General features: G+C 39.8%; 1 protein-coding gene across 6 annotated transcripts in view; it reads left to right on the plus strand.

Moving 5' to 3' along the window:
* The window catches only part of fndc3a (fibronectin type III domain containing 3A), a 48,151-nt gene that overhangs the window by 12,688 nt on the left and 23,246 nt on the right, over positions 1–12,217 (plus strand). For 5 of the 6 annotated variants that reach the window (XM_035944715.2, XM_035944714.2, XM_055012248.1 and 2 more), the window contains exon 3: positions 6,074–6,149. In XM_035944715.2, coding sequence (XP_035800608.2) covers positions 6,074–6,149 — 76 coding nt within the window. Of the gene's footprint in view, positions 1–4,194; positions 4,735–6,073; positions 6,150–12,217 lie in introns of those variants that run through there. The other variant, XM_035944716.2, reaches the window with a different exon arrangement.

Below are 12,217 nucleotides of genomic sequence, written 5' to 3' on the forward strand. Positions count from 1 at the left end.
TTTTGCAGAAGTCTTATTGAAAGTGTTTCATGTTATTTATTTCATACTTGAGAGTATGCAGGTCAGTGGTGCATTAGTGTTTGTCATTTATTTTCATTTTTCAGTCTTATTATGAGGGGTATAACTAGTAAGACATTTTTCAAATGTTTAAAGTTTTCAGGAAATGTTTCATTTTTGAATTTTGGTCATTAAACCCCTTTGAAAGTTGCAAGCATTCATTTATTGAAAGAAAAGGAACTTTTTAAATAGAATGAATTTATTGCAACAGGGAACCTGGCCAACAAAAGAATGATTCGTAGCTAGATATAACTGGCAGTCTGGTCATTTTGTGCTGCTAAACCCTGCAAGACTTGTCCAAGTAATTAGTATTAGATAACTCTGTAGGCTATTAGAATATATTCGCTTATATAGTCCCATAATGCAAAGCCCAAAATCACTATGAGTCAGTGGCGGTTGTTCACTGTTCATGAGTTGATAGGAAAATGCTATGACGTTAAGTGGAAACATGAAGCTAATTAACATACCAAATAGGAAGCCAGTGGAAAATACTGTGTGACTCAGATTTCAGGTAATACATGCAAGGATCCGATTGGCTCTGCGCTTTGGTAACATTTTGTGGTTGCTCTGATAAATACATATACCTAATTATCGTCTCTGACATAATACTGCTTAGAAGATGATTATTTACAAGAACATGCAACAGCATGAGCGCCTCTTTTTTTTTTTTTACCTGTCTTTTTATATCCTGCTATCCAGTTATGCATCGTTTCCAGGGGATCTTGGAGGGTGGAGGATCATTAAATTGCTTTGAATCACCATTGCACACGCAAGTGTATGCCATCAGCTGCAGGGAGACTGCGTTAGTTCCTGGCCAGTTCCGACTGGCAGGATTTTCCCTGTGTCATTTGGCTCCTGCTTCCTGTCCACTCAGCTGCTATGTCACATCAACGCACAGTAAACAATTAAGAGGAACAAATAGTGAGAAACCCGAACTCTGAGTCACAGACGGCCGAAAAACGTCAGAGCTAACAGCCATGAACGCACAGAGCAGGGCCATTGTCCTGGGTAATAAAACACAGCAGCAGCCACCTGTGTGACAGCGTGTGCTAACTGATCCTCAATCTCTTTGCATAGGACTCACACCTGGATGTTAATCTTTACGGTGGTGGGAACAAGATATATTTTTTCCACCTTTGGACATAGTGTTCTGTAAATCTGTGGCAGTGTATCTGATTTTCATTGTTCCTGTCGCTGCATGGTGTCTTCCATCTAGTGTTTGGTTAGAAAAGAACATCCCTGTTCTGAATGTGGCCGGGAAACCACTGCACATTATAGTGCTTAGTCATCTGTGTGAAAAGTAACCTTTGCAGTATACTGCCACTTTTTCAGAGTCTCTCTGCTTAAAAATGATGTCATGGCACAGGTGGTCTTTGATGGTAGCTTGCCATTAGAGATTTTATTACATAATTGTTAATCAAGTAATTGCCATCAATAATTCAATCAATTAAGAGTCTATTAACTGAAAGAAACAGACAACAAGAGATATGTGTGAGACAGTGTATTCAAGATTTGCTGTAGTGCCTCATTGCAAACAGGTGCTGTTTGGTGAGATGGAGTTATAGGTGTGTTTGCTGACTGACAGGAAGATTTGCATAAAATGAGTGTATCTCCAGTACCAAAGTTATGAAATAGATGTCCAGCAGATGTCCGGTTTGGCTTTTACCTGAAGTTAATGCTAACATTAAACTGGGATTTTCAAACACTAATTTAGGCTGGGAGCTTGAGTGTCTGTTAGCAGAGAGCAGCTATAACTGCTAATGCTGCTAACGTTCAAGAGCAGGATGACTTTGATTACATGCTTCCAACTACATTAAAACTGAAATGATGAAATGTAACAGTGATGCTCTGTTCTGAGTATGAAAATGTTTTAGTGTTGGCTGTAATTACTTCCAGATTTCCTGCTCTGATAAAGGTGATTTGACTCTATTTGTCGACATCTGTTCAAGCTGAGAAACTGTTTCCTGTTTAGCAAGGTTAATGCTAGCTACGTTGAACCATGCAATTTATCGTGTAGATGAGCTATGAGGATTATTTTGATACAACACCATTATCTCAAGGCCGCTGCTGTGAGGAGATTAATAACGTTACAGGTTATTTACTGTGAAGCACTGCAGCCCTTTTGCTGTGTTTAATACTTTGGATTTTGTCGTTGATTAACACTTTTAATTGCAGTCATTACTTTGTGCTGTTTAATTTAGAATTCAATTAACCTGGTGTTGACTTTATGTGTTATTCAAATTCCTAACGTACCTGTGCCACATTTGCGGCCAATATTAAGCTTCAGTGGTTAAAAACTTTTTCAGTATATAGAAAAAAACGTCCACTGTATTTCATTCATTTCAGCGATTAATTATTTATTTATTGTTAGCTTGACTACTGGTAAACAAAATAGTTCCAAATTTGCAAATGTACTAGACATTCAGTAACACATTCAGTGTTACTATCAGCAAGTTCAGTGTTAAGCGCAGTGTTTTTGCTTATGCCAAGTTGTGTTATCAGAAGAGGAACCTGACTTATCTACAAAATTATTCATCTTTTTTTTCTATTCTGCAAAACAGTCCCTTTGTTTGCTTATAGGTAATGCATCATAAATTGTGACAGTAGAGGTTGTGCCTCTTTTCAGTGTATATCTTAACTTTGTGTGGCAGTTCTGTTGATTTATTTATTTATTTTTAAATCTGAAGTTAATCAATTGAGCCAATATTTCAGGTGTAACAATAAAAAAAAAAAAATCTTAAATGCCAGTCGGTTATCATAACCTCAAATTATCATGTTGTTGGAACTTTGAAATGAAAAAGTCTTAACAACAAAGGCACTGCATCGGGTTGCTTGTTTTGGCAGTGGAGAGTTAATCATTTCAGTTTTGTTTCACTTTCTTTTAGATGATGAGGCCACTGAAAGTTGTCTTTATTGTCTATAGTTGATTATACAGAATAGCATGAATTGATGTACCAATGCTTGGCTATGATCACTATCAGATTAGTTGGTATTCATCCATAATTGTTTTGTAGTCAGACTGGCATACAATTTGGTTGATTGCAACATGTTTTTATATAACCAAACAAGTGAATGGTGACAGTTCAGATTTACTTTGTACTTTGCTCCATTGCTGCTTGCACTTGGGGGGAAAAAAAGTCAGAATTCAAGAGATTGTCAGCGTAGTGGACTGAACAGATTGTTGATTTGATCAATGCAATTTAACCCCGTATTCGTGTCTGTGCTGTGTAAGCTGTCAAATTCCCTTTTCTGACTATTCTCCTTCCAAAATTAATTTTACTTCATATTTCCCTGAAGTCGTCTTACTTCATAAGCCTATTATACTTGGGCCCTAATGATTTCTGCTTGCAGCTATTTTGTATAATTCCTTAAATCCAGATATTTTTTTTTTCCTTTTACAAAGACTAAATGAAACGATAGGAATTAATTTTGCGGAGGGTTTTAATGCACCCTTGCGCAGTATCGGTGACAAAGACCATCTGTTAACTTGACACATGCTGATCGAGTGATCAGCACTGTCGCTTTAAGGAATGATCCATTTAGAATAAATGAGGACAGATGTTACAGAAGCAGCGAGTACTTGGAAGCTGTGTTTATTGTGTCGCTGTACAAATACTGTCTCTGTTGTGACTGTCAGTGTGCCGCTTTGTGATCTTGGAAGACGGTAGAGAACTCGAGGCTGCAATTGTCACCAACGCCGGAGCGCTGCAATTGAACTCCCACCACCTCATCTCCTCTCGCATTGATCGGAGTATTAAGAGAGGATGTATGGCATGTTGCTCTGTGAATGGGAGAGGGAGCCAGAGAGAGTATGAGGGGGAGGGAGAGCAGGGAGGGAGGGAGAGGGACTGTAGCGTAGTCGTATATGTCAGCCTCAGAAGCTGCGTGGGTCGCTGAGCTCCCTCACGCCATTGTTGTTGTTGTGAAAAAGACAGAACAAAGGACTCCCCATGCTATGGACCCCGTATACCTTTGCCGGCTCAGCTGTGCTATGATCACACCCTGATGGAATGCTATTGAAATGAACCATATTAAGGAGCACAGCAGGCATTAACTGAGCTGGCACCCAGTCAGTGACAGAGGCAAGGAGGAAACTGAATAGCAAAACTGAGGCATCATCCAAAGTCTCTGCTCATTTTTTTTGGTCCTGTTTTCTTGGACTCATCTGTCTCCTTTTCCGGAGAGTGGCCACTGCTGATAAGGTTTCAATCCCTTCTGTGAAGGTTTGGCGCGGACATCGCTGTGGCTTATTTGTTGAAGGGGTTGCTGTGGATACTGACGGTAGGGAGGCTGCACTGGAGCCAGAGGCAAGAGTGAACAAGCCGCCTGCTGCAGAGAGCGCTGCTATTGGAGCAGATGCGGCTGAACCAGGCTAAGCAAACATGAGATTCGCGCCACACTTTCTGTGAAGGCTGCGTCCAGCGCACGAGACCAAGCCCCACACTGCTCCACTCCTTGCTTCTTGTCAGCTTTCTTCCTGGACTTTATGCAGGAGTTGATGGAAGTGGAGGGTGTAAAAAGACCAGCCCAGCCAGATGTGGTAGCATCGCAGGTCATGTGATTTCTCATGAGGGTTGGGTGAAGTGGTGGAGGGTCTGGTGGACCCTGGAGCATCTTTTCCTCTCTGTGACTGCGTGAATAGTGACGCTTGAATGACCAAAAGCAATGCGGGCAACAGTAAGTAGCAGTCAAGCAAAATTTCCTCCTTTTTGATTTCTGTTGACGTGCAGTGAATGTCACAGTATTGATTTCAACTGTAATTTCCATTGTGAAAATTAAACGGTGGGGGACAAGAGGGAAATCATCATCCTAGAAGGGGTGTTTGCTTCACACCGAAGGGAGTGAATAACACACATGCACCCGACTGTGAAGTGCCCAGACTTTGATTCAATTAGACCTAACTTGCCCCTCCCACCACCATCATCTACACTTAGTGCTGACGCTGCTTGTGTGGGTTTGTATGAACATATGAGAGTCTGTGTGTGGCAGTCAAAGGGCTCTTTCCTCTCCCTGCTGAACACATGAATGGGAGCAGTGTCAGAGATGGAGGTGCTGATGATTTCAGCGCTTGAAGAGAGCTATAGCCAAAGTCCTTTGCAAGAGGAGTGTAGATTCTATGACAGCGACTTCCACAAGAGTGAGGTAACCAGCGCCCACACACGGTGCCAGGCAACAAAAACCTAGTCACGTGTATTTTATAGTTTCTAATGATAAGTTAAGAGTGTGATCAGTTTGAGAGGGTTTGAAAGGAGAAATTTCAGTGTCTTCATTTATTATTCCCATTGTCTGACTTGTGGAATAAGCGAATGAAATGCTGATGGTTAATGTTGTTAGTTTTATTTGGATGTTGTCAGAAAAGGTAGCACTGCCAGAAACATTGAAATGGTTTCAAAAGTTTACTTGCACAAAAATTCACATTTTCCATCGTTTTTTTTTTTCTCATTCAGTCTGTGATTGTTTAGTCTTTTGTATTGACAGAAGCTGCATGACTCATTGTAGGATACAGTGTGTACCTGATATTTCACGATGAACAGCTTTTCTTCTCTTGTCTAGTAAATCCAGGTATTGAGAGAAGCAGTTTAGTTAGAAATTATGATTAATTCGCCAGTTGTTATTGTGTAATGTTAATATCAGCCTTTTAGAGACACTGACTGATGACTGTTTTCTGTTCTCCTTTCTGTATTTTTTTTTTACTATACTGAAATAACAATTGCACAATTTCAGTCCTGGCCCTTCATCTGTAAGCAACATCTGTTAATTGTTATGGAAATTTACATTTAATTTGCTTTTATGCCACATGCATAGTGAGGAAAATTACGCATTTCATAACTTTCTGTCAGTCATTATCTAACCATTACTCGACATTAGCTGTTGAATTTGACTGTATTTCTCCAGAATCTGATATTTTTCTGCTTGTCATCTTGTTCCGCTTATTAGTTTATTTAAGCAAGTCAGTGGTATAATTTGTATAGTAGAAATGGATGAATGAGTGAAATGGCTCTTTGTTTCTCCACAGGTAATCCTGGTGCAGGTAAACCCAGGTGAGGCCTTCACTATTCGACGAGAGGATGGTCAGTTTCAGTGTATCACAGGTAAGAAAGCTGGTTTGACATGTTAGTCTTTTCGGTGCAATTCTTGATTTGAATGCACATTCTCTCATAATCCAGTCAATAGCAATCTTATAACTCATTTGGGTGCATTTGAGCCATGTTTAACCATTAACTCTGTCGTGCAAAGTGATAATAAAAGTAAAAATCTCCCTTGAGGTGCATGTTGTGTTTGAAGCTTTAAAAATAATCTAAACAAGTATTTACAATGACATTATTAAATCTGTTTTTACTGCACACTCTTAAAAAGGTGTTTGGTTTGATCCTGTTCTTTTTTTTTTTTTTTAATACCGTTAAACCTTATCTAAACAAATGGTTTATATATGACAGTCTTAAAAGCAGCAACATGAATAGCATTGTTTGACTCAAGTTTAAAATTCTAGCATTGCCTCCTAAATATGAATCATGTCATAGCTTCAATCTCTTCTCCTTTCAATGGCCATTAAGAAAGAAAACTACCACAGGTTGGTGCTGGACTGAAAAGCTTTCTCTGTGGTGGTGGTGGGATAATCAAACTGATGTTCGGCGCAATAAATTGTTCTGCTGTTATGCATGACTCATTTTGTTATTCTCACTCTAAAGAATTCTACTCGGAATCATTAACTCTGATAGCCAGTTTGGTCATCTGTAAGATTACACACCTGGACAAAGAGATTGTGTTAAAGCATTTGACAAATTTGCATTTTTATTTCCAGGAGCACAAGCACAGACACTCAAAATACTAGAGACGAGGTTTTGCACTCTCCATTTATGTTTGGCTGATGAACAAAATGTAGACGACCAGTAACATTTTTCCATCTGAGAATTAGAAAGACAGCCAAAGAGAAAGGGAGAGATGCACTATATGTTACTTCTGTGGAAAATTATATGTTCACCAAGCATTTTATTGGGATCTCCTGTGCAATCCAATGCTGTCACATTTACAGTTGTTGTGATAATTCTACTTAATGCTTATTATTGAGGTTGCAGTAAATGGCGGTGGTATACTGACTTTATTTTATAGCCCTCCTCATGTATGTTAATGAGGAGGACAAATTTATGGCAGAGCTGCTGTTTTGGATTACATTGGATTGCACAGTTGCTCCTAATAAAGTGACTCATGATTCTAAGTAAGAATGAGGTGCATTTTTGTCAGATTATGTCAATGTAATGTAATCAACAGCACTAGATCTGTGCTTAACTTCTTAATTTCCAGCAATCACCTTCACACGGAGTCATTCAGCCTTTTGTGATGTGTACTTTGAAAGGGGAGGGTGTTGGCCAGGATGCAGTGACGTATCTTTACAGGAATGATGGCAGTCAATGTCTCACAGCTCTCAGCCTGCTCAGTGACATAATTGCATCTTATGGTTCCAGCCAATACAGAGAATATTACAGCTTGACAGAATGTGCTACGCAACAACATGTTTTAATGAAATTAGATGCTTCTAGAGGCACTGAGCTGATCGAGCTTGATCCCGCTGATTCACATTGCTTAACGTATATGGCTACATGCGATTTTACGAATATTCTCATGCTAATATGGGTATTTAGACATATGTTGGTGTAATCACCCTTTCTGTCTGCATTAGGGATGGAAATCTTAAAGAATTTCAGTCAAATAGTCAATTAAATGTTTAAATGAATATTCAGTTATGTCGCATTTGGAATTTGAAGAACAGATGACATAAACAGGTTACTTGTATTTTAAATTAAATAGAAAAAATAATGGCATGAGAATTTAAAATTGCTATTAAATGGTTGGCCCAAGAAAGTCCAAAGTATTAAACACCAAAAAAGAGCTGCCATCTTTCACAGAAAGTAACCTATAACGTTATTAATCTCTTCACAGTGGACTTAAGCCATAATGGTTTTCTGTCAAAATAATCCTCATACCTGATCTACACGATGGAGTGATTGGTTCACTCTAGTTAACGTTAGCCCAGATGCTGGAAACAGCTGCTCAGCTCGAACAGATGTCTACATATACTGTACATCTTCTTTTTCAGTCCATGAAATCTGTCAGCGTTTACTGCCAACTCAAAGATATTTTTGTACTCAGAGCAACATGTCGCCAGTTCACTTTGATACTTGAATTTATATGTTGTTGTAAGCATGACATCCGAGTTTTGCTGCTGCTGAATGTTAGTAGCATTAGCAGCTACAGCCTGTGTTGGTGTCTGAAAATCCTAGATTAGCTTTAGCATGAGCATCAGCTACCTAGCTAAATCCATTTTTACAACTTTGTGCGACAGAGTTCATCAACACGACTGCCACAGTTAGCAGTTAGACAGGAGGGAGGTGCGTTCATTTTATGCAACCCTATAACTTCATCCCGCCAAACCGTTAGAGGCTCCACCTGGTGTTACAACCGCTTACTACAGCACATCTACAATACATTTACTAACATGCATGTCCCTCGTCTTCTGCGTCACTGGTAAATGTGGTTTTAATCGATTCAGTTATTCACAACATTTAATTGATTAGCAATTAAACATTAACATCTTCAGTCTGCACAAGTCAATAAAATATCCCTTTCATATAAGCTTCCAGTGTAACTCAAGGGGACCAAACCAACAGTTTTCCTGTCTTTTTTGCTCTGTTCAAACATACATTTTACGCTTTGTTTATGAGGTTAATTTGAGGCTTCAGCAGTCGCAGATAATTATATTTAGTGGGTGTCTTCCAAAGTGTGTTTTTATTACAAAATTCCTTATTTTAATCCTCCAGACAGTGTTCTCTTGTGGAGCTGTGGTGGAACGATAGTAACACAGAGTGAGTTTCCTACTTAAAATGACTATAGCTTTGGAAGGTATCCACATAATTTGTCAAACTCAGACACAGCCTCATATTACTTTTGCAGAGCTGTAGAAGAAAATTCTCCTTAGATCAAGAACTGTGGACTTTGTCCCCTGTCACTTGAATTACAAGCACAGAAGGAGCAGATCTCTAATCAGGATGAACAGGAGATGACTATATGATTATATGATGATTACAGCAAACAAAATCTGTTCACTGTTTATACGGTCTCATGATTACTGTGTTAGAGGGAACATTTGTGAACCTGTCTTTTAATTAACATTGTAGTCAAACAAAGAGTTGTATAAAGTGTATAAAGAGTCAAGCTTTTTTGTTTGTTTTCTTTACACAGTTACTCTGGTGTAAATACATTCACTGTGAGCTTTATATGTTGATTACATTACAGTTCATTAGTGTGTGTCACTCTTGAATTCATTTATATATATTTTCTCCTTTTTTCACCATGTTTCTCCTGATCTTTAATATGACAGTGGATAGATTATCAGTGCACTGTTTATTCTATTATAATAAATATACATATGGCATAGTTACAGTGTTTAAAGGAAAAGTTCACACAGAAAGATGGTGTTTGAGTACGATATGTCACACATTCTTATTTACCCTGATGGCGGTCATTTCCATTTCCTCAATTGTTGGTGATTGTGCTGGCTTTGTGACAACCACAATGAAGTCGAGGCTCCAACGTGTTGCTGACAGCGTGAGCAGAAGACTGCGGGAGTAGTTCTAGGAGGTAGAGTTGTGTGGCCATAATTGTAAACGATTATGATAAATTGGAGTTGCCCGGGAAAACATTGATCTGAAAATGATTCACTTTGGTTGTGGCTTGCTACACAGGACATCCCGCCTTGTATTGACATTTCTGTGAGCTCATACCCACTCTTTTTTTCTCTCTCTCTCTTAAATTGTGAATTTGATTTAATAAGGAAAAAAAGCAGACTAACAGAATAAAAGCTTGTGAGTGAATAATGTTTGATATCCTTTGTGACCCCAGCAGAGGCTGATCTATCTATAGAGCTGTGTTTACTTTCCCACCGTTAGAAGGCACTGGTATGTCTGTAGCTTTGTCTATACCTTGTGGCATGTATGAATAACAATGAGACGATACGCCGCAGGAATCCAGATTTAGATGACAAAGAAGCAAAAGGAATGATGGAAAGTGATGCTGCCCAGCCAGGAAGCCATCACACAGTTTGTTCACGGCAGGAGCTCTTCTCCCTACTTCTGTCTGACTGAGCTCCCACACCAGCCCCCCATTATGAGCTGAGTAAACCTTCCTAATAGGGAACAAGCATACATAGTTTCTCCATCAGAGGAGAAACAAGAAGCTGAGAGGTGCCACATAGATCAGTGTGACTGCTACTAACTGGCCTGTCACAGGGTGCACTCATCTCTCTGTGACGTGAATAGAGGGATGACTCACCGCTTGCAGTGCAAGGAGGGAGGAAGAGGAGTGTGTGAGTGCGCGCATGCAGGCAGGCATGTGCGCGTGCATGCTTACGTATGTGGTTGGTTGATTTGGTTTGTTGCGTGTTCCCATCAGCAGACTATCTCTGTTCATTTAGGTGTCTGTTGTGCATATGCATGCTTCCATCTGTAATCGTAGTGTGTGCTGACAGGACGGCAAGACAGTTACAAAGCCAGAATGATCTGGTTTGCACGTATTTCAGAGGATTAGCTCTATTCCACATCAATTTGTGTATTCAATCATATATTTTTAGCTGCTGGATGTGCGTAATTGCTACATGTTAGGGCATGACAGCCTGCTTAATAGGAACAGACAATCTCGTAAAACACAGTTTATAGCAGGCATTTGCCATTTTTGATATCTGCCTTGGAGGAGGGACCTTTAGCAAGGGAAGCTAATTAGAGTAGCCATTTAACATCCTTCTGCTTGCTATCTTCCTTGCCATATAGAGAGCTCTGCATGCGAACGGACATGTCCTCATAGCTTCAGCTTAGACCCCCAGTGATCTGGGGTTGGCCTTTGTCAACATCTGCCAGTGTATGCTAGATTTGAAGCCTGTATCACTGGCATCTGTGGCCACCTGATAAGCTTAGTGACTGATGAGACAAGTCAGCATCAGAACCATTGGGTTGATTAGATCCTCTTCTTTTTCTGTATTAGCCTGCCGGTGATTCACCCTCACTTTGGATGATTCAGTCTCTGGTTGATGGCACAAAGCACTGTCTAGTTCCACTGGCCTTATTGAGCCTGATAGAGATTTGCCTTCTCCACATAAGTCAAGACAGCCATTCTAGCATCTTTGCAGAAGCTAAAAAGAGAGCGTGCATGTATCTTCACACCCCCACGTGCACACATACACCTGACGCAGTTTGTAGCCATGTTAGTTTGATTGTTTGGTCTACTTGTCCGTCATCTCTGATGCCAAAGCTGTGAAACTCCTCATCTCGTCCCTGATGGTGCTGCAGGTGTGTTTAGTCTTTTTCTCCCATCAGAGGGAGTTGCGGCTGTCATGTCCTCTATGTTTAAAGCCGACCGACTGTTGTGAAGGGATAATCCACGCTGTCAATAGTAGTATCATCTTTCTCAAGAGAATTTCCGTGAGAATTTACTTTAAAGAAGCTCTACAATAGACCTTTTCCATCATTTGTCTGTTCTGACAAGTCTGTGTTTTCAGGATGGACTGAAATCAATCCAAGCATATAATCAGTTGAATTGCTTGAGACTGTTAGGGCCTTGATATCCTCAGAAAAACACACCGTGTGTATAACTCACACTTTCAGATATAATACTGGAGTCAGGCGTATACATGTCAAGTACCACAAATAGTTGTTTAACAAATGCAAATATATCTCAAGAGAGAAGTTCAAATGCACGTAATATATTAAATTTACACCTCTGGACAGCTGGCCAGCTACAGCATAAAAATTTCCGTCACCGTAGCGGACCACAATTCTTACATTTAGGATGCAAAACTACACCTACCTTGAGTATTTTTGAGTGCCATAATGTACTTTTTCACTTGAACTTGAGGATAAATACTGTAATCTGTAAGTAACTAGTATGTGGTAATCTTTACACGAGCCTTCCATTTAAGAATCATTTTGAAGTGTTAAATGGTTGCGCAGGTATTATGCTGCTGTTCGTCAGTCAGTTATTTTCACTGCGAAGGATTAGGAAATTGCGTGAGCTCATACGGTCATATACTTCAAGATTAAAACCCATTTGCACAATTATGGCGTGGATGGACATTTCCTCACCCACAGCACCTCTCCCAAATCAGCCCTGTCAC

Source organism: Amphiprion ocellaris, chromosome 7, assembly GCF_022539595.1.
Source record: "Amphiprion ocellaris isolate individual 3 ecotype Okinawa chromosome 7, ASM2253959v1, whole genome shotgun sequence".
NCBI lineage: Eukaryota > Metazoa > Chordata > Actinopteri > Pomacentridae > Amphiprion > Amphiprion ocellaris.